The following is a 20,796-nucleotide window of genomic DNA, read 5'->3' as shown; positions in this document are numbered from 1 at the left end:
TCAAAGAGTGTTTTGGTAAATGTAAACAGGACTCCCATTATCCACATTGAGAAATACTTGGACATCATGTTGGCAACTAAATGTTTGTTCTGCTACAAAGAGCGTTTTGGTAAATGTAAACAGGGCTCCCATTATCCACATTGAGAAATACGACATCATGTTGGCAACTAAATGTTTGAGCAATTAAGCATTATTTTGTTATTTGAAGGAACCTAGCTCTAATAGGTAATAAAATGAGAGAAAATAGACTAAGATGGTTAGGTCAAGTGCATAGAAGACCATCAACACACCCACAAGAAGTGATTTGTTGCAAGTTAAAGAGGCTAGAGGTGGACCAAAAGCACATTACATTGGTAGTAGTAGTAGAAGTAAGAAATGATTTAAGTGCCAATGATTTAACAATGGATATGGCATTAAACAGAGCAAAAAGGCAAAACACGTTTTACATAGCTGATTCCATATAGTTGGGATAAGGCTTGGATGACAATGACTTCGTAAGCATTATTTTCCAGGGCTCCAAAATAAACCTTGCAGTGAAATTCCAGAACAAGGGTTAGCAAGATTGCAGATTATGCTCCACCCAAGATGTGTCGTGACATATATAAGGTTCAGATTATGATCCAGTTTCGTAAAAAGCACAACTCTTTTGATGGTACAACAAATTTCATACATGTCATGATAATGATGGAATTTATCCAAAGAATGTGATTTAACTCTCCTAAACCAGTAAAAATCATGGTTTAAAATGTCCTTAATTTCCCTAAAATTTCCACGACATATTTCCATTTACATGGGTAGTGATACGAAATTTTACCAGAATCAACATTTCCCTAATGAACACTACAGCACTATGTGGAGTACAACAAATAGTTTCCACAACATATTTCCATTTCCACTTCCATGGGTAGCGACATGAAATTTTATTGGAATCAACATATTTCCCAGTAAACACAACCAGTACTATATGTAGTCCAAGAGATAGTATTATAACATAAGTTGGTACAATATTGTAAATATGTTAACTAACAATTTTATTATCTGCCTAACTTACATGATTATCACTTTGAGCTAGCTCAATATTCATTTCAAACATGAAGTTAAATATTAGTTTTTTTGTTTGTGTAATAGATTAATCTGTTGATCTATTATAATCATTTACATTTTCTATATGTTAAAATTTTGCCTTATTCATTTTATCATGAAGCTCTGGATCTTAAAAGTTTATAGGGCAACTTCTGAACGTATTCTTTTGTCTATAACCTTAGTTTCTTAGCTCTATTTAATGATTTGCAACAAGATAATAATTTTAAAAGGTGTACCTATGCTTTTTTTATCATTTCATAAAATATCTTTCTATATTTTGCATATTTTAAAATGTTTCCACCATGTCTATAATTTTTACAATATTTCCATATGGCATTTCCGACATGTTTCATATATTTGGATGACCGACATTTCCACTGACATCAACATTTTAAACCTTGGTAAAAATAACCTTTACCCTGCATTTAACCACTTCATTTCCATGTCCTCCAGTCTTGAATTGTTCCAAGTGGAATGAAAACTTGGACCTTGTGTTGTGGAAACATTTCTGACAGAACTGATGACATTATTGTACATCCTCTCTGTTTTAATATTTTTATCAGTAACAGATCAAAGGGGTTTATCAACAAGAAGGGTAAAAGAGTACATAAAAAGGTAGGGCTGTCAATGGGTCGGGTCTACCCGATAGACCCGAACCGTATTTATAGGTTCCGGTTCTATGATTCATTGTGATGGGTTGGTTCTGGTTTTATTTTGTGTCCCGATTAATACTGGTTCGGGACCGGTTTTGACTGTCCCAAACCGACTAGACCCAAACCGATTATATATACATGTTTTAGAGTTATAGGTATGCCTAAAATTGTAATTTTAATTTTAACACCCAAAACCCTCGAGCTCAAAACCTTTTGGCCTTTACCCTTTTGTTTTGCTTTTGCCGTTTGTAGCTTATAAAGTTCTACTCGTCACTTTCTCTTTCTCTGAGAAAGTTTCTCATCACCGTCTCTGCGTCTCACCGATTCTCAGTCACCACCGTCTCCTACACACCAAGCTCTACCATGGATAAAGAAAAAGAGAAGATGGGGTAGAAGAAAAAAATCTTATCATAGTTTAAATGCCACCCATGTAAACCTGGGACTGGGAGTACCAGATAAATGGACGGCAAGTAAGTGGGCTCTAGCTTAATTACTGGATATTTCAATTCTTGAATAAGGAGGCAGTCTAATTTAAAGATCACTCGATATATGCAGGTTTGCTTAGTTTTTTCCCATAGTCAAAGTGGAACTCATGAGTAAATAAGCTAGTAATGTATGTGCGATAAGCGAGAAAGAGGAAAATATTAACTGTCCCTCAAGAATCCATCTTTTGGAATCCAATGTGTCTAACACACACTGTCCATTTGGCAGAGCCTATGCAACCATGTTAGTGAGGTACTATAGATGGGGTGTTTAATATGTTGTACTATAGATGCAGGAGCTGAAGAGTCAAAATTGGAATTTTATGAAATTTTATGTATTTCTGTATTTTTGGAAAGTAGGGGTATTTTTGTCATTTGGAAAATTTCTTTGGGGTCCATTGATAGGATTTAATTTGTCTATTTTTAGTTTGTTTATGTTTAAAATTTCAGAGTCATTGCATAAGTAGGATTAGAGTTATTGAGTCTTCTTTGAATTGATATAGGATATGACAGGCCTAGTTTGAGTCCTAATAGGATTATTGAGTCTAACAGTTTGACTCCTAAGACTATTACTAATCTAACAGTTTGACTCCTAGGCTTATTATGAGTTCAAAATCTATAAATATGTATGGACGTTTTATACAAAAGGCAATGAAATATATTGGGTTTTCTTAAGCTTATGCTAACTATGGTGTGTGATCCCATGCCCTAGAGTGATTCTTGGCCTTGTGAGTGATTCCAGGCACATTCTCTCTTCCTTCTCTCCTTATTTTTCTCTCTTATTTCTTCAAGAAGCCATTACAGCCATCAACGGCCATAAAATTCTGATCAAGAAGATCATTCAACATTCTCTACGGACTAGAACCAGTGATTTAAAGGGCGTGCCTAGGTGTACAGGCAAGGCGCATTTTAGGGTATGTGCCTTGCCTAGGTCCTAGGCGCAGCCCTTTCAAAAGGCGCATACGCCTTGTGCCTCAGCCCAGGCATGCGCCTATTGAAAATTTGACGCTTTTTTGCTTTTCTTGAACATAGTAGCTGGACCGGGGGCTCCGCCCCTGAACCCCGTGCCACACCCCTCAAGGCAAGCCCAAACAAGTTCATGCTATGTGTTAAATTCTTAGTTCTCACACAAAAAATAATGAATTTATAATTTTAATTGTTTTTTAAGAAAATATTTTATTAGGATGAATGAATGAACAACATTAGCCCAAACAAGTCCGAGAACCCCCTATTTTCTAATGTTGTTCATTCATTCATCCTAATAAAATATTTTCTTAAAAAGCAATTAAAATTATAAATTCGTTATTTTTTTGTGTGAGAACTAAGAATTTAACACCTAACATGGACTTGTTTGAGCTTGTCTCGAGGGGCATGGCACAAAGGCGGTTCGTAGAATCAGGAAATTTTTACATGCTTGAAAATGTTTTATATGTTTGATTTTATTTTTAAATTCTCATTTGAATATGCTTTACATCTTATGTTTATGTATTTTAATATTAAATAATAGTTTTTAAAAACATTTATTTTAAAATTTAAGCTTATATTTTTTATTAATATTATGTTTAATATTTTTGTTTTTTTAATATTTTGGCATGTTTTAAAATTTTCCAACTTTTTTTACTTTTAGCATATTTTTTTGTATTTTTGCACCTTGCTTCAAAAAGGTGTGCGCCTCACCTTGTGCCTCAAGTAAAAATTGACCCTTGCGCCTTTTTTGCACCTTGCGCTTTTAAAACACTGAATACAACTGAGTTGTTCCTACATCAACTATCCAGGCATGGTGTGGTTGAATCCAATGGGCCCTACTGTGTTATTGTTGAAACAACACAATGTTTTAAAAGCGGAAGGTGCAAAAAAGGCACAAGGCAAGGCACGCACGCCTTTTTAAGCAAAGCACAAAAAATAAAAAAAAAGCTAAAAATGAAAAAAAAAAGTCAAAAAAATGCCAAAAAATTCAAAAAAAATGCAAAAAAAATTATTAAACATAGTATTAATAAAAATATAAACTTAAATTTTAAAATAAATGTTTTAAAAAACCTATTATCTAATATTCAAATACATAAGTATAACATGTAAAGCATATTCAAATGAGAACTTAAAAGTAAAATCAAATATACAAAACATTTTCAAGCATATAAAACCCACAATCTCTTTTTTTCTCAATTGCATTACTTCCAAGTAGCTAATGTGATATAAAACATATTACATTCCTGATTCTACGAACTGCCTTTGTGCCACACCCCTCAAAGCAAGCCCAAACAAGTCCACGTTAGGTCTTAAATTCTTAGTTCTCACACAAAAAATAATGATTTTATTGTTTTTATTGCTTTTTAAGAAGATATTTTATTAGGATGAATGAATGTACAACATTACCAAATAGGGGGTTCTCGAAGCGGACCATTTTATTGCCTTTTAAGAAGATATTTTATTGCTTCAAGTAGCTAATGCATTAGGTCCTAGGCGCAACCCTTTCAAAAGGCACACACCTGGGTTGAGGCATACCAGGGGTGCACCTTTTGAAAGGGCTGTGCCTAGGACCAGGGCGAGGCACCTACCCTGAAATGCACCTCACCTGTGCGCCTAGGCGCACCTTTTAAATCACTGAAACAGCATGGTTTGAACCACCACACAAGACCATTCAACATTCTCTAAGGACTAGAACTGAGCTGGTCCTACAACTATCCAGGCATGGTGTGGTTGAATCTACTGGGCACTACTGTGTTGTTGAAACAGAATGGTTTGAACCACACCACACCCCATGAGGTGTTTCTGTTCTGTAATGTGGTGTGGCATGTTATCAGCAAACACTAATTCCAAAGGGGGTACTTTAGAACCATATGCGGATGGTCTCAGAAGGCACAACACCCTCAAATGAACATCCAATAGGTATACCCTGCTCCATAATCAACTAATCCACAAAAAACTATATTACCTACAACCCCCTACATGACCCAGGAATCTTTTGCTAATATCTGATTTAGGGCCCAAAAGTGCCCACATGTTCCTCTCATACCTTCAGTTCACAATGCAAATTTCAGCTTAAACACCACTTGTCACATAGCTAAAATAAGTCATTCTTCGTTTTTAATTAAGGAATTGAAGCTTTGGACATATCATAGCTTGGGAATGGATCCCTTATCTGATGCACGGATAGCCAATAGGATTGTTTTCATGGAGGGGCTTGCCTGGGAAACTTCCCTTGATTGACTCGCTTAGGTGACTTGTCAGCTATATAAACACAAACAGGCAGAATACATGCAGATGAAAGGCCAACTTACAGAGTCATCAAAAAGCTTCTCCAAGACATCATAATTGATCTTTGAGCTGAGTCTCTGCAAAGAAACCACATTGATACATTTAAATAGGGGAAAATATGTAGTGCAATCAAAGCTTCAAGAGGCCGAGGAAAAAATCAGAATAGAAATAACCGAAAAAAGATTTACAAGGTCAACTAAGCTCAGTTTGGAAAGAGTGCAAATAAAAATATGTATAGAGCAAAACCTTATGTATGGTATTTGTAAACCTTGTATTTGTACTATACATATTTGTATTTGCACTCTTTTCAAATGGAGCCCAAGCAAAAATTGGAGCACCAATCCTGTAAATAGTGAATACTTCTCTGCTCCTTATATTTATCAAAATACTTTCAACACCTTCAGCAGTTAATTTTCTGTGTTCTACCTTCTTAGTCAACATTTGACGAGTGGCTTCTGCAGCTGTTTTTGCAGGGGGTGCATTCCTTGCTTCTGCAGCTCGTTTTTGTTGCCTTTCCTGCATGTGAGGAACACAAAAAACAAAACCAAATAAATAGAAGGATGACAATGGTTCAGGCTATTAAATGATTAAGTAAAAACCAAAATATGCAAGGTCAATCCTACGATTACAAGTCATTTCAGTAATGTCTAGCTTTTCTAAAGGACCTAGTTTGAGGTACTAGCCTGCAAACACATAGGTTTCAATCCAATACTAAACAAGAAACCATACAATTTTATAGTTCAGATAGACCTTTGTTGAGATGTATTCAGGATTTCACTATTTTAACATAGACTGCAAACTACCCGGGCAACAAAATACAAAGGGGAAAAAGAAAATGAAGAAGGTTCTGGAAAGTGATGCTCCTTTACCCCTATAAACTACCAAATTCATGCATATGATTACACTCTCACAGTTAATTTCTGACTGAACAATCCATGTGGGCACTTTTGGACTGTAAATATTATAGCCAAGTGGAAGATTCTCGGGGTCATTTGAGGGGTTTTAGGTAATGTAATTTTCTACGGATTAGTTGGTTGTGGAACAGGAAACACTTATTGGATACTCATTTCAAGGTTCAAAAAGGCTAAAGGCATAGTTGATGCATTCTGGCTCAAAAAGGTGAGACGTAAGCCTCAAAAATTTAAAAAAAAAAAGAATAATTAAAGCTTGTAAGTAAAAAAAAGAACTTATTATAAACTAAGATAGAATGCAATAATTTACAAGTATCCATAAAATATTAGTCTGTAAGTAACAAATTCTAGGCTTTTATCATTCAACAAAATAATTACTAATCAACTAACAACCATAAACCTTTTAGATTCAAGCTTCAAAGTCCAACGTCCTCAAATTGTTCAAATGACCAATCATATGTTTTAGATTATCAAAAATTCCCCATCATCAAAGTTTCTTTCACCAATGAGATCTTCTAATGAATCATCCACATAATTGATATTCGACTTTTGGTTACCCAGCATTTTAGGAGAAAGGAAAGAACTTTGGTGTTGTTTAGTTGGGCCTTCTAAAAAGATCTTTCAAAGTTCAAAAAATCAAAAGATCCTTCAGGCTTTAGAAGACAAAGATAAAGCACAGAAAGCTTGTTGAGTAAAATTTTCTGGTTGCCATAAAAATAACTTGCTTGACGAATGTCCTCAAACTTGGACCAGACCTGATGACCAGACCATAAAAACGGAATCAGTAGCCAAATGGTTTTAGGTTGGTTGGATGTTAAAATGGCAACTTGATCAAGCCTACCTTAGATACATGTGTTATGTTATAATCAATAATATTTACTGTTTTAAGCTTATTTGGGTGCCAAAGATGGTTTAAGAGAATCAAAAGTTATTTGTTATTTTTGTATTTTTTTTCTTAAATTTCAGTTCAGTGAGATGAACAATTCGACTAGATGGTTGGACTGCTTCATTCATGACCCAAATGACAAATTGATTTATGTTTATTTCAAATTTAACAATATGCTGTGTTACTAATTCCTGCTGTAAATGTGATTGCACTCTCACTACTTTTAAGGGTCCTTTGTTCTAAAAACTAACAAATTCATACTTCATTTGTAAGATGTGAGATCCATCTGGTTCAAGCTTTGTGCCCATACAGATGCTGATGTTACCCAATGCCATGATGATGTCAGAAGAATTGGAAGAGAAATATAAAATGCCCATGAATGGATGTTCAAAGGAGGAAGATAATCTGGATTTTGAAGAAGAGGGAGCTGATGTTAGGGAAATAGGGGGTTCTCGGATAGGTTCTGTTTTTACTGTAGCTACAGTAGTCCGAACCAGTAAGGAGAAGAAGAAAGAGAAGATGAAAGAACTGTCGAACTTGATAGCTAAACCCTATCAGTCGACCTCTTAATAGTGATTAGGCTTCTAATTAAATGTACAAGGACTAAACTGCCCCTACTTAAGTATGGGACAGAGAACCTCTAATAAGACTGCCACATAAGCTCATAACTTAACCAAGGTGAGATGACTAATCTACCCTTATTCGGCTAACTTCTAACACTCCCCCCCAAGCTGGAGAATATATATCATATAATCCCAGCTTGTTACGTATATAGTTCACTCTCCCTGAGCTTAAGGCTTTTGTAAACAAATCTGCCCACTGATCACCTGATCTTACATGTTCTGTGCTTATCTCTCCAGTAAGAACCTTCTCCCTCACAAAGTGGCAATCAATCTCTATGTGCTTTGTTCTCTCATGAAAAACAGGGTTGGATGAGATATGGAGCGCAACTTGATTGTCACAGTACAACTTCATAGGTTTATCCATGTGGAACCCGATTTCTTGTAGGAGATTCCTCAACCACACTAATTCACATGTAGTGTGTGCCATGGCTCTGTACTCGGCTTCAGCACTGCTTCTAGCCACAACCGTCTGCTTTTTACTCTTCCACGTCACAAGATTTCCTCCAAGAAATGTGCAGTAACCTGTAGTAGATCTTCTATCAGATACAGAGCCCGCCCAATCTGCATTCGTGTACCCAACTACTTCAAGTTTTCCTCCTAGTTTATACAATAGCCCACGGCCTAGAGCTCCCTTCAAATATCTTACAATTCTAAGAACTGCATCCCAGTGAGATATACGAGGGTTCTGCATAAATTGGCTCACCACACTGACTGCAAAAGAGATGTCTGGTTTCGTGATAGTCAAATAGTTCAGCTTCCCCACTAATCGTCTATACCTTCCAGGATGATCAAATATTTCCCCTGTATCACCGCTGAACTTAACATTTGGTTCCATAAGAGTCTCAGCCGGTTTTGCACCTAACAGTCCTGTTTCATCCAATAGATCGAGAACATATTTTCTTTGGCATAGGTTTACACCTTGTCTTGATCTAGCAACTTCTATACCCAAGAAATACTTCAATGTCCCAAGGTCTTTTGTTTGAAAATGATTTTGCAGAAAGACCTTGAGTTTGTCGATCCCCAATTTGTCACTGCCAGTTATGACAATATCATCCACATAGACCACTACTAAAATCTTTCCAGCTTCTGAGTCATAGCTGAACACTGAGTGATCAACCTGGCATTGTTTCATTCCAAAATTCTTCACCACTTCACTAAACTTCCCAAACCAAGCACGAGGCGATTGTTTCAACCCATAAATTGCCTTTTTCAGTCTGCACACCTTACCAGCCTCCCCCTAAGCAACAAACCCAGGTGGTTTCTCCATATATACCTCCTCTATAAGGTCACCATGAAGGAAGGCATTTTTTATGTCAAGTTGAAATAAGGGCCAAGCATACATAACTGCCAGGGAAATTAACACACGGACAGAGCTAATCTTAGACACTGGAGAGAAGGTCTCCATATAGTCCACTCCATACAACTGTGAATACCCTTTAGTAACAAGTCTGGCTTTCAGACACTCCACACTACCATCTGGCAAGTATTTAAGATTATACACCCATTTACAACCCACAACATGCTTACCAGGAGGAAGAGTAGTGAGCTCCCACGTGTGAGTATGCTGAAGAGAAGATAGTTCCTCCTCCATTGCCTACCTCCACCCAGGTGAACTAAGAGCCTCTTGGACATTGTTAGGTATGGAAATAGATGACAATAGTGAAACAAACTGGCAATGTGAGGCGGAAAGGCGAGATACTGAAACAAAATTGGAAATGGGATGGAGAGTAGAACTATGTTTACCTTTCCGTAAGGCAATGGGTAGGTCAAGTCCTGAAGGTTCAGCAATAGGAGCAACAATAGGATCCGCGAACAAGGTAGAAGCTGGAGGAGGGGCCGGTGTCATTCGACGTGTATACACTTGCCGAATTGGTGGTACTAGGGATCTGCACTGGATGAGATGACGAGTCAACTTCAACAGGAACACCCGGAACGGGATCACTAACCGGAAGAGGAAGAGGAAGTAAAGGTGGAGACGAAGATGCTTTAGTTCCTGAGAAGAAGGGAACAGACTCAAAAAATGTGACATCAGGACAGACATAGCACTTCCGAGTAATGGGATTGTAACACTTGTACCCTTTTTGAGTCCGAGAGTAGCCAAGAAAGACACTTAATGGAGCGTGCATCCAACTTGTCTATTCCGGGACTCAGATTGTGAACAAAGCACACACAGCCAAAGATACGAGGTGTTAATGGAAAGGGAGACAAGGTGGGAAACAAGATAGAGAAGGGAGACCGACCATGAAGAATAAAGGAGGGCATCCGATTAATGAGGAAACGCGCACTTAGTACAGCATCACTCCAAAACCGTTTAGGAACACTCATATGATGAAGAATAGACCGAGCTGTTTCAAGGAGATGACGGTTCTTCCGTTCAGCCACCCCATTTTGTTGAGGAGTGGATGCACAAGAAGTTTGATGAATGATGCCATGCTGTTCTAAATACTGTTGAAAGGAAGTTAGAAAATATTCACGACCATTATCTGAACGAAAACTTTTATTGGAACACCAAATTGTGTACGTATTTCAGCAATTTTTGAAAAATGGAAAATAATTCACTCCTTTCTTTCATTATATAAATCCATGTCATTCTTGAACAATCATCAATAAAAGTGACAAAATACTTGTAACCATTATAAGACTCTATTTTGATCGGGCCCCAAACATTTGAATGAACCAAAGCAAAATGACTCAACATACGACTTTCAACTCTAGGACTGAAGGAAACATGACAATGTTTCCCAAACTGACACGACTCACACTGTAACATTGACAAATGACTCAAAGACGAAACTAGTATCTTGAGTGCCTTGAGAGAAGGATGTCCCAGTCAACAATGCCACTATAGAGGAGTGAGTGAAGCCTGAAGTGCAACTGACGATCCACCACCGTCAAGGTAACACAATCCACCAGCTTCGTGCCCCCCACCAATCTTCTTCCCCGTCCTGAGATCCTGAAAAACACAAGAGGAAGGGAAAAAAGTAACAGAGCAGTTAAGAGTCTTGGTTAATTTACTAACAGACATAAGATTGAATGGAAACTTAGGGACATATAGAACAAATGATAAATAAAGAGAAGCCATGTCAACATTGCCAACACCACAGATGGGAGAGGAGGAACCATTGGCAAGGGTAACAGTTTGAGATGTGGAAGTTTCAGGAAGAGAAGATAACACACCTGGAGTCCCGGTCATGTGATCAGAGGCTCCAGAGTCAATAATCCAATGAGAGGTTTTAGATGACAGGCAAGCTATACTTGAGTGGGCAAGAGTAGCAGTAGTGTGTTGTGAAGTGGACTGAAGGAACCGCTCATACTCATCACGCGGTACACTCACCATCTCCCTTCCAGAAATAGATGTAGATGTGGAAGGAGTTAGGTCCGCCTGTTGATTATCACTGACATCAACCCCACCAGCAATAGCATGATTGGCCCATTTAGAGGGAGGGCGGCCATGAAGATCATAACAGAAATTTACGGAATGTCCTTCCCTACCACAGTGGGTACACTTCCTTGTAGAGCTGCCGTTTTCTTTGCCATGGCCTCCCCCTGAGTCACGACCACCACCACCGCCAAATATGGAACCACCACGACCTCCTCGAGAGGCATGTCCTCCCCCTTTCGTACCACGTCCACCTCCTTTGACTGTTACAAAAGCTGATATATCAGACTGTGTGGGATTCTCTATCTGTCCCAAAGAAATCCTACGAAGCCGAGCAAACACTTCCTCAAGTGTAGGAAGGGTAGAGTCCCCCAATATTTGGGCTCTAACTGGTTCATACTCTGATTTCAACCCCACTAAGAACCTTGTGACATCTAGTTGTTCCCTCTGTTGTTGCTGAACCTTAACATCTGGAGTGAGAGGATGATAGACATTGAGTTCATTTCTAAGGTTCTTCATACTAGCATAGTACTCTTCTAGGGTTTTATTTCCTTGTTGCAGACCAAAGTACTCCTGATAGAGCTGATATACCCTTGTAGTATTATCTTGCCCAGAATACAGCTTCTTGGCATGTTCCCGTATGTCCTTAGCTGTATCTAAAAACATGAAGTTGGCACTTATTTTGGGTTCCATACTGTTCCATAGCCATGTCATGATTTGAACATCCTCCTGTAACCAATCATCAAACCCTGGAGAGTCAGCCGGTGGTTTATCTTCTTTCACATGCTTCACTTTTCTCTTTGCCTTGAGAAAAACTTCCACCGACTTGGTCCATGGAACATAGTTCTCACCATTCAGTTTAATTGAGGTCATCTGTACACCTAGATAGTCAAAGGAAACCACCACACTTGGTTTCTGATCACTACAGCCATCTCCCATTGCTGCCATTATACTCTTTCAATGCTGCCTCTAATCTGAATTCCCAATCACCAACTAAGTGCTGCTGTCAAGAGTTTGATGTTCCAGAACCTACAGCAGTCCCTAAACACAATGATAGATACAGGCACCTATGTTCTTATCCACACCACTACTGATTTCACAAAAAAAAAAACACAGACTACACCGACATTAATTCAGCACTTACTAACCACATGTAAGCTCTCTTACAACTACTCAACAAAAACTCAACTAGCTGTCACACCACTACTGCTGTCAAGAGTTTGTGCATTACAAGCACCACCACACAGCCATAGCTGTCACACACAATACAGACCTGCTTTAACGCTTTTAAGAGGGCACCACAAGACCAACAAAAACTCGACTAGTACCATTGCCTTACACCTTGCACCATTCGGCCACCTACAGTAGCAGCCCTTACACCATTTGGTCACTGTAAACACAACCTGTTCTTGGAATTTTTTCAAGAACCAGGGCAACAACCAACCTAGTTCTCTAGGTTCTGATCAGTCCTCTCAAGTTCTTGAAGATTTTCAACCCAGAAATACCAACAGCACACAGAGGAGAGATAACCAACCTTCGTTTGAGAGCTTCAGCCAACCATTCACTGCTGAAGTTGTTTTCTTAGGAAAGAAGGTTCTGTGCACCAGAAAAAAAAAAAAAAAGAGCTGTGATGTTTCAGGCCTGGGATGAACCACTTTTCTCCATTGACAGCCCAGAGAAGAAAAGGAGAGAACTGAAGCACGAACTAAAGTTGTCACGAACTGAAACAGGTCACGAACTGAAGTTGTCACGCTCTGATACCATGTTTTTACTGTAGCTACTGTAGCTACAGTAGCTACAGTAGTCCGAACCAGTAGGGAGAAGAAGAAAGAGAAGAAGATGAAAGAACTGTCGAACTTGATAGCCAAACCCTATCAGTCGACCTCTTAATAGTGATTAGGCTTCTAATTAAATGTACAAGGACTAAACTGCCCCTACTTAAGTATGGGACAGAGAACCTCTAATAAGACTACCACATAAGCTCATAACTTAACTAAGGTGAGATGACTAATCTACCCTTATTTGGCTAACTCTAACAGGTCCAAAAAAAGCAAAAAAGCGTAAAAGCGTCAATTTTTCAAAAGATGCATGCCTGTGTTGAGGCGCAAGGGACATCAAGCATGCGCCTAGGACCTGGGCGAGGCACCTACCCTAAAATGCATCTTGCCAATGCACCTAGGCGTGCCTCAGGTGCACCTTTTAAATACTGCTGCATAATTGAGCAAATTTGTGAGATTTCAGATTGGAGGTTCAGTGTCTCTTTGTTGTTAGGGCTCGGCTTGGAAATAGTACAAATACAAATATGTATAGTGCAAATACATACAAAATAATACAAAATTGAAGGTTTCGCACTCTACATATTTGTATTTGTACTCCTTCCAAACTAAGCCTTGGTGTAAGGTCAAGTAGGATTGGAAGGGCAGAACTTTATCGTGTTCGAGTTTTCTCGGGTCAATTGGAGTCACCTGACTCTAAGGTCAAGTAGCCTTGGTGTAGTTTCTTGGTCTTGGAGCTTTAGCATATAGTGGGTTAAGGTTCTCACTTCTTCTCTTGGGTGACTTCTAGTCACCTTTCTTGTACTTTCTTTTTTGTTTTATTAATAAATTTAGGGCCATTTAAAAGAACACCCCCTATGTTTTCATGGATTTACTTAAACCCACACTATAGTTTTAATTTTACTAAAACACTCCCTATAGTTTGCAACCTATTTACTTAATTGACCTTTCACTAAGAAATGTTTGTTTTTCCATCTCAAAATAGTAAAAATGATCACCTAAACTGAGTGGAAAACGTTCAAGGACACGGGGCCATGATTGTTTATTCCAAAAGTACCCCTAATACAGTAACACTTCTTGGTATAGAAAACAAAATTGACCAAATAGACCCAAATAGAGTGGTTGATATGTCATTATTAGGGGCAAGAATGGTATTCTCATTTTTATTTATTTATTCAAATGGACATTAGGGCCAAAACAGCCATTTTTCACTGTCATCTAATGGAAGGTCAATTAAGTAAATCGATTGCAAATTATAGGGGGGCATTTTAGTACAATGCAAACTATAGGGTAGGTTTTAGTAAATCCATGAAACTACAGGGGTGTTTTAGTAAATGACCCATAAATTTAATTTTATTGCCAAAAAAATGATATCAGCAAAACACTGCAAAGCAGCCTTCTTAATTCCTCTTTAGAGGGTTCTAATACGAAGTTATCTTCTACATTGAATGAATGAAAGGAAGAGAATAGACCAAGAGCCAAAGAAGGAAAGAGTTTAGGGTAAATTTCTGAACTGGGTCACTCAACCTATTTCCCTTTCTTTATTCAAATGAAAACTAATGGCATAATCACAGAAATACCCTTACTAAAATGTTTCCTGATTCTGAATATTCTGCTTGGTATGTTTTATCCCTAGCAGCGCATTCTTCATAACATAACCTACCACTACAACATAACAAAGCTCAAGAAAAAAATGTGTTGCCACATTTGCTTTGTTATGTGAGCTCCAATAGGTGATAAAATAAGTAGAGTAGGAAGGTTTTGGCACACACTGAGATGGTCATCTATAGCACCAGTAAGAAGAATGATGTGTTAAAAATTGAAGAGGCTAGAAAAAGCTAGGGACAGACCAGAAAGGATATGGATTGAAATGGTGAAAATTGAATTAAGGACTCATAGTTTAACAAAAATATAGCACTAAATATAATGGAATGGTAGAATAGGATTCATGTAGCCAACCCTATATGGTTGAGACAAGGCCTAGATCATAATGAAGATTAGTTTTTCACACAATGCAATTTGAAGCATATTTATTTATTACAATTATCATCCCACACAAGTAACCTTTTAAGTGATAATCTTTGAAAGCACATTTGCATAATCCATTTCTTTTGTCAGTAAGTTCATACAAACCATCAACAACAAAATGATGAGCAATCAAATACTATGATAAGAATAAAAATAAACATGATAAGACAGAGAGAAAAGCACCTTTTTTGATTTTGCCACTGCTGCTGCAGCAGCAGCAGCAAGTTCCTGTGCAGCGAGCAAATCCACTGAGCAATTTTGAAAGCTGGCCTCATAAGCTTTCTTAGCAGCAGCAGCTGCCGCTTCCTTAGCTGCTTGTTCCTGTTAAAGTTTACAGCTAAGCCAGCAGTTTACCAGGCACTAACTAAAGAAATTAAGACTAGACCAACAGACAGGTTTGAGAATCAATTATCAAATGGGTTCCAAGAAAACCTCTGAGATAAGGAGTGAACATGATAGGGTGAAAACCACAGTATCTATTTCATTATTTCTAGACAGAAGGAAGAATATAATGTATCTAGTTAACAAAATGGTCATAACCAACCAATTCATAAGGTAAATCTGAGTTATGATCTGTGAGTTATGCTACATGACATAGCTCAAAGGATACAACATTCATGCATATGTGCAATGTGTGTCCTGATGTTCTGTTTATAGAAATCAATTGTCATCTACAAGCCACAGATCATGTTCCCACTCTTAGACTTCTAATTCCCAAAAGTTACAAGTATATATGAGAGAGTAATTTCAATTACCTCGAGATATTCCCTATTCATTTCTTCCCATATAATCTTTTTATACCGCTTCTCCTCCTCATTATGAAGGTATCCATTGACCTATGCAAATTTTCATATTTTGTAAGTCATAACCCAACTTATCTGAAAAGGCATGAAACTGTAGAGACATGAGAACGCAGAAAATTTTCGAGACATGAATTTCCTAGAGCTGAGAGTTGAGTACTCTTCAATTTTTTAGGATAGGTGAACTATATGGGCTTCATGGATTTTACAAAATAAATCAGGGATTGATCTGGGCCTAAAAGCAATAAAAGAACCAAAAAGGTTCAAAAGAATCAAATTTAATAGTATAGATAAAGATTAACCAATGAGAATAGGCTGCACACCTCAATGTCATCTATATCAGAAAGGCTTTCAGATTCATCACCAGCTTTGTTGGCCATATCATCACATGCATGTGAGGGTTGCTTGCAAGCTGTCTCATCAGCAACCTGATGCCCAACTGCAGCTCCTGAAACAGGACATTTTCCCAGCAGCATTTTTAGCATCAGCATCATTCAATGGCAAATCTAAAACTTTTTCGATAAAAAAAAAATCATTGGGAGGTTGAAAATATGCAACTGACCATCACTTGCAGACTCTCCAAAATCCAGTCTTCTTTTTTCAATCACATCTGTGACGCCTTTCGATGAAGGATCTATTTCTTTCACAAACTAACAAAGAAAAAAAAAGAGAGGAAAGTAACATAAGATACAAAAGAAGCTCACGTTATATAGAAGTTCATGTAACAGAAGCAGCAGAATTGACACTAAAAGCAATTAGAAAGCTATAAAGAGCATCCTATAACATTCTAAATAACATGCAGTCAAATGTCTTTCTTCTTCACAATAAGCCGTGGTCAATCAGACAAAACTCCAATTGTAGACAACATAAATCTCAATTTTGCAAATGAGAGGGAAACTGTAGCCAGTCAAATTGAATATTTGACCATAGATGTTTTCTGTCCCTCCTTTCTTCATCTGTGCATTTGAAGGAAACCATGATCAGCCTGTGGGAATAAAGCTGTACATGACTTAATCCCTAACCAGTTTTGGTAGAAGAACCATAATCAATCAAATAGAAGCACCTGGTCATAGATAGTTTCTTTCCCACTACTTTCATTCTTACAAGTAAATGAAAGAGAGAAGGAGAACAATATGTATCATGAAAGTAGAACACACACATAGGAGGTATTCACAGAGAGGACTTCCCTTCCCCTACCTATGTTAGTAATGTTTCCTTCTTTTCTTCTTTGTCTTCCTCTTTCTTCTCAAAAAACTTATCCTTTTCTTCTTTCATCACTCGGGATTGTTTTAGGACTTTTTTTTTATAAATGATTAAGATTTTATTAAAGATAGATCAAGATGATAAGACAATACAGGCTACCCAATGAGAGGCACGAATTGGTACCTCTCCTAAACAACAACATTGGATTACATCAGACTAAAAAACAAAAATTTACAGAACAGTCCAAAATAATCATTCCCTTGATGCCCCTTGCTTAGCTAACCCATCTGCTATGGTATTAGTTGTTCTACCCACCCATTGTGAAGTAACAGTCATGTTCCTTGAAAACCAATTAACTTTCCTCAAAAGGTCCCTGTAGCACCAAATAACTGAACCTGGATTTGTTAGCCACCCCACAACAACTTTAGAATCTCCTTTTTTTTTTTTTGATAGATAACAGAAATCTTTATTAATGAATAATACTTGTGAAGATTAATTACAGAAAAAGGGGGCTAAACTATCTTAACTCCCCAACATCAAAATGGCAACAAAATACTAAAAATGTGCCCAAAACAAAGAATCCTTAGCCACCCCTTGCTTAGCTAATCCATCAGCCATTGAGTTAGCACTTCTCTTCACCCAGCTATATTGCACCTCTAAGTCCTTACACAGCCAATTAATTTTTTTCTTCTCATTGCTGTAGCTCCACAAACCACTGATATCTCCTTTCAGCCACCTAATCACCACCTTAGAGTCCCCCTCAATCACTAAGCATCTAATGCTTAATTCTCTTGCTCTTTGGATTCCTTCAAGAACTGCTAGAATTTCGGCTCCAAGAGAGTCACCCTCTCCAATTGGCCCACAGAACATGGCAGTAATATACCCCTCCTCATTCCTGAAAACACCCCCTATCTCAGAGGGCCCTGGATTCCTTAAACTACATCCATCAAAATTCAGTTTTATGAATCAGGCGGGAGGGGGGTCCAAGTGGTACTACAGTTCCTTTTATACATAACAGCAGTAGCAACCTCTTTCCATTTTCTCATCATGGCTGCCATAGAGAATTCAGAGAATATCTCCATTGATTTCAGCCAATGAGCAACCCTTGAAAGTATCAAATCTGTTAGGTTTTCTGTGGTTCTTTCCTTATCTGAAAAAATTCGTGAATTTCTTTCTTCCCAAATTGACCAGCACACTGCAGCCCTAATGCTTCTCCACATAATCTTCCCCCTTCTCTTAGGCCAACTAAAGAAAGGAAAGAACAAGCATTGCACACTCCCAGGGGATTCCAAGTATACCCAAAGAGGGAAAACACCCACTCCCAAACAGTCTTGGTAACTGGACAAGTAACCATAATATGATAACCCGTTTCCCCATCAGCTTTGCAAAGAATACACCTATTGGGAAGTAAACAGCAGTTGGGCATCTTTCTTTGAAGCAGGTCATTTGTGTTAACTCTTTCCAGGAAAATTTCCCAAAAACTACCAACCCGAGGAGGAATGGGTTTGCTCCAAATCTCTTTAACCGGGAATGACAGCCCAAGCAGTGTAGTAGGTTGGACTAATGTCTCAAAAAACGAAGCACAAGAGAAAGAGCCGGATGAAGAAGGGGTCCAGATTCTGGTGTCTCCCTTACTAGGGTTCAAGAAAACATTTTCAATGATGGTTAGCAAAGATGACATACACCCCAAACCCAGAAGAAGAATCAGAAGGAATCAAGGAGGAAATGGGTTCATTTTTCAAATCTGACAAAGCAAACAATGATGGAAATTGGTCTTTCAGGGGTAGGTCCTCAACCTAAATTTGCTCCCAGAATTTTATTCAATTACTAGAGTTCAGATCGTACCTGATCCAAGAGGAGAAAACTGGAAGCAGATCATGAATGGCTTTCCACAGGGATGCGGCAGTAGTCCTTGCCAAAATTCCAAGATCCCAGTCATTCTCATCCAGCCCATGTATGCCAGCCACAATCTTAGTCCACAATTTGTCCCTTTCCAACGGGAATCTCCACAACCATTTCCCCAATAATGCCATGTTCCTTTTCCTTATATTCCCAATCCCAAGCCCCTCTAGCTTCTTGTTCCTATTTACCACTTCCCACCTCACCCTATGGTCTTTCTTCTCCACTCCTGGTTCCCATAAAAAATCCCTCATTGATTTTTCTATCATGTAATTTTTTCTCCAAGAAGCAAGCCTTTTCTCAAATCTCTCTACTACCGGGTTCCAAAAGCCTTCATTCTTGGGGTTATCTCTTAGGGAGAGGCCAAAATAAGTGATAGGCCACTCCGAGATAGCGCACCCTAACACACCTGCACAATCACTTACTTCCCTTTCCTCCAAATTCACTCCCACCACACAACTCTTATCGAAGTTCACTTTAAGATTGGACATCTGCTCAAAGAGTTGTATTGTCAGTTTTAGGTTTCTGATCCATCTTATATCCCCACCCTCACAAAATAGGATTGTGTCATCTGCAAACTACAAGTGTATAAGTGGTACTTCCCCCCTTCGGACTCTCCAACCTCTTATTAAGTCTCTAGAATCGGCTCTATGTATCAGTCTCCCCAAGACGTCTGCAATCAGAGTAAAGAGAAAGAGGGAGAGCGGATCACCTTGTCTTATTCCTCTCATGGCCGGAAAGAAATCCGCCGCAGTTCCATTCATCAATATCGAGTAATGGCAACTCCTAATACAACCCCAAATCCATCTACACCATCTGTCTCCAAAACCAAAACTTTTCATTACCTCCACCAAGAAGGACCAATCAACTAGGTCATAAGCCTTCTCTAAGTCTAGTTTGCATACCACTCCCTTTTTCTTGGATTTCCTAAAATTCTCTAAGCTCTCATTTGCAATCAAAATTTGGTCAGTGATCTGCCTTCCCTTCACAAAAGCTCCTTGATTGGGTGTGATAATGGCTGGAAAAACTTTCTTAATTCTTAGAGAAGACTTTTGCAATTATCTTGTACAGACTATTCACCAAACTAATCGACCTGAAATCCCTTGGATGTGATGCCTCTTTCTTCTTAGGGACCAATGCAATGAATGTGGAGTTTAAACCCAAATTAGTGATTCCCCTCCTGTGGAACTCCTCAAAAACCAACACTAAGTCCTTCTTCACAATATCCCAACAATCCTGATAAAATGCCATTGTAAATCTATCTGGGCCTGGAGCTTTCGTTCTATCCATTGAAAATACTACTTCCTTTATCTCCTCTAAGTCAAAGTTTTTCTCTAACCCCACTCTGGTTTCTAAACTAAGAGTTGGCCATTCCAACCCCTTCACCCAAATCCTCTCATTTATAGGCCTTCCAAAAATTGGTTTAAAATGGGTTGCAAAAGCCTATGCTATTTCTTCTGGTTGGGAAAGAACGACTCCATCAACTTCTAGCTTATAAATGATATTATTCCTTCTTCTAGTGTTTGCCACAGAGTGAAAAAATCTAGTGTTTCTGTCTCCCTCCTTTAACCATTTACATCTAGACTTTTGTCTCCAACTTATCTCTTCCTGCAATAAGAGATCCTCCAACTGCTTTCTAACCCTCCATCTCAATTCTCTGTCTTCTTCTCCAAAAGAATCCCTTTCCTCCTTCAAGTCCAGTTCCTCGATTTGCTCCATTAAAATCTTCTTTCTTTCCTCCACTCTTTCAAATTCCAAATGGTTCCACTCCTTTATTTGAGATTTTAGGAATTGAATCTTTTTGTGGAATCTCATCCCC

General features: G+C 38.3%; 1 protein-coding gene across 1 annotated transcript in view; it reads right to left on the bottom strand.

The window, feature by feature from the left end:
• Positions 1-20,796, bottom strand: part of LOC148845799 (Cyclin/Brf1-like TBP-binding protein) — a 74,656-nt gene that overhangs the window by 871 nt on the left and 52,989 nt on the right. The window contains exons 15-20 of the mRNA XM_088955509.1: positions 16,438-16,525; positions 16,199-16,323; positions 15,831-15,911; positions 15,259-15,396; positions 5,900-5,989; positions 5,497-5,550 (exon numbers count right to left, since the gene is read on the bottom strand). Of these exons, the coding sequence (XP_088811635.1) occupies positions 5,497-5,550; positions 5,900-5,989; positions 15,259-15,396; positions 15,831-15,911; positions 16,199-16,323; positions 16,438-16,525 (576 nt within the window). The remainder of the gene's footprint in view (positions 1-5,496; positions 5,551-5,899; positions 5,990-15,258; positions 15,397-15,830; positions 15,912-16,198; positions 16,324-16,437; positions 16,526-20,796) is intronic.

The sequence above is a fragment of the Nelumbo lutea genome, chromosome 7 (assembly GCF_056320005.1).
Source record: "Nelumbo lutea isolate HS-2025 chromosome 7, American lotus-T2T, whole genome shotgun sequence".
NCBI lineage: Eukaryota > Viridiplantae > Streptophyta > Magnoliopsida > Proteales > Nelumbonaceae > Nelumbo > Nelumbo lutea.
Note: the sequence above shows the minus strand (reverse complement) of the source record. Positions and strands in the feature narration are given on the sequence as shown.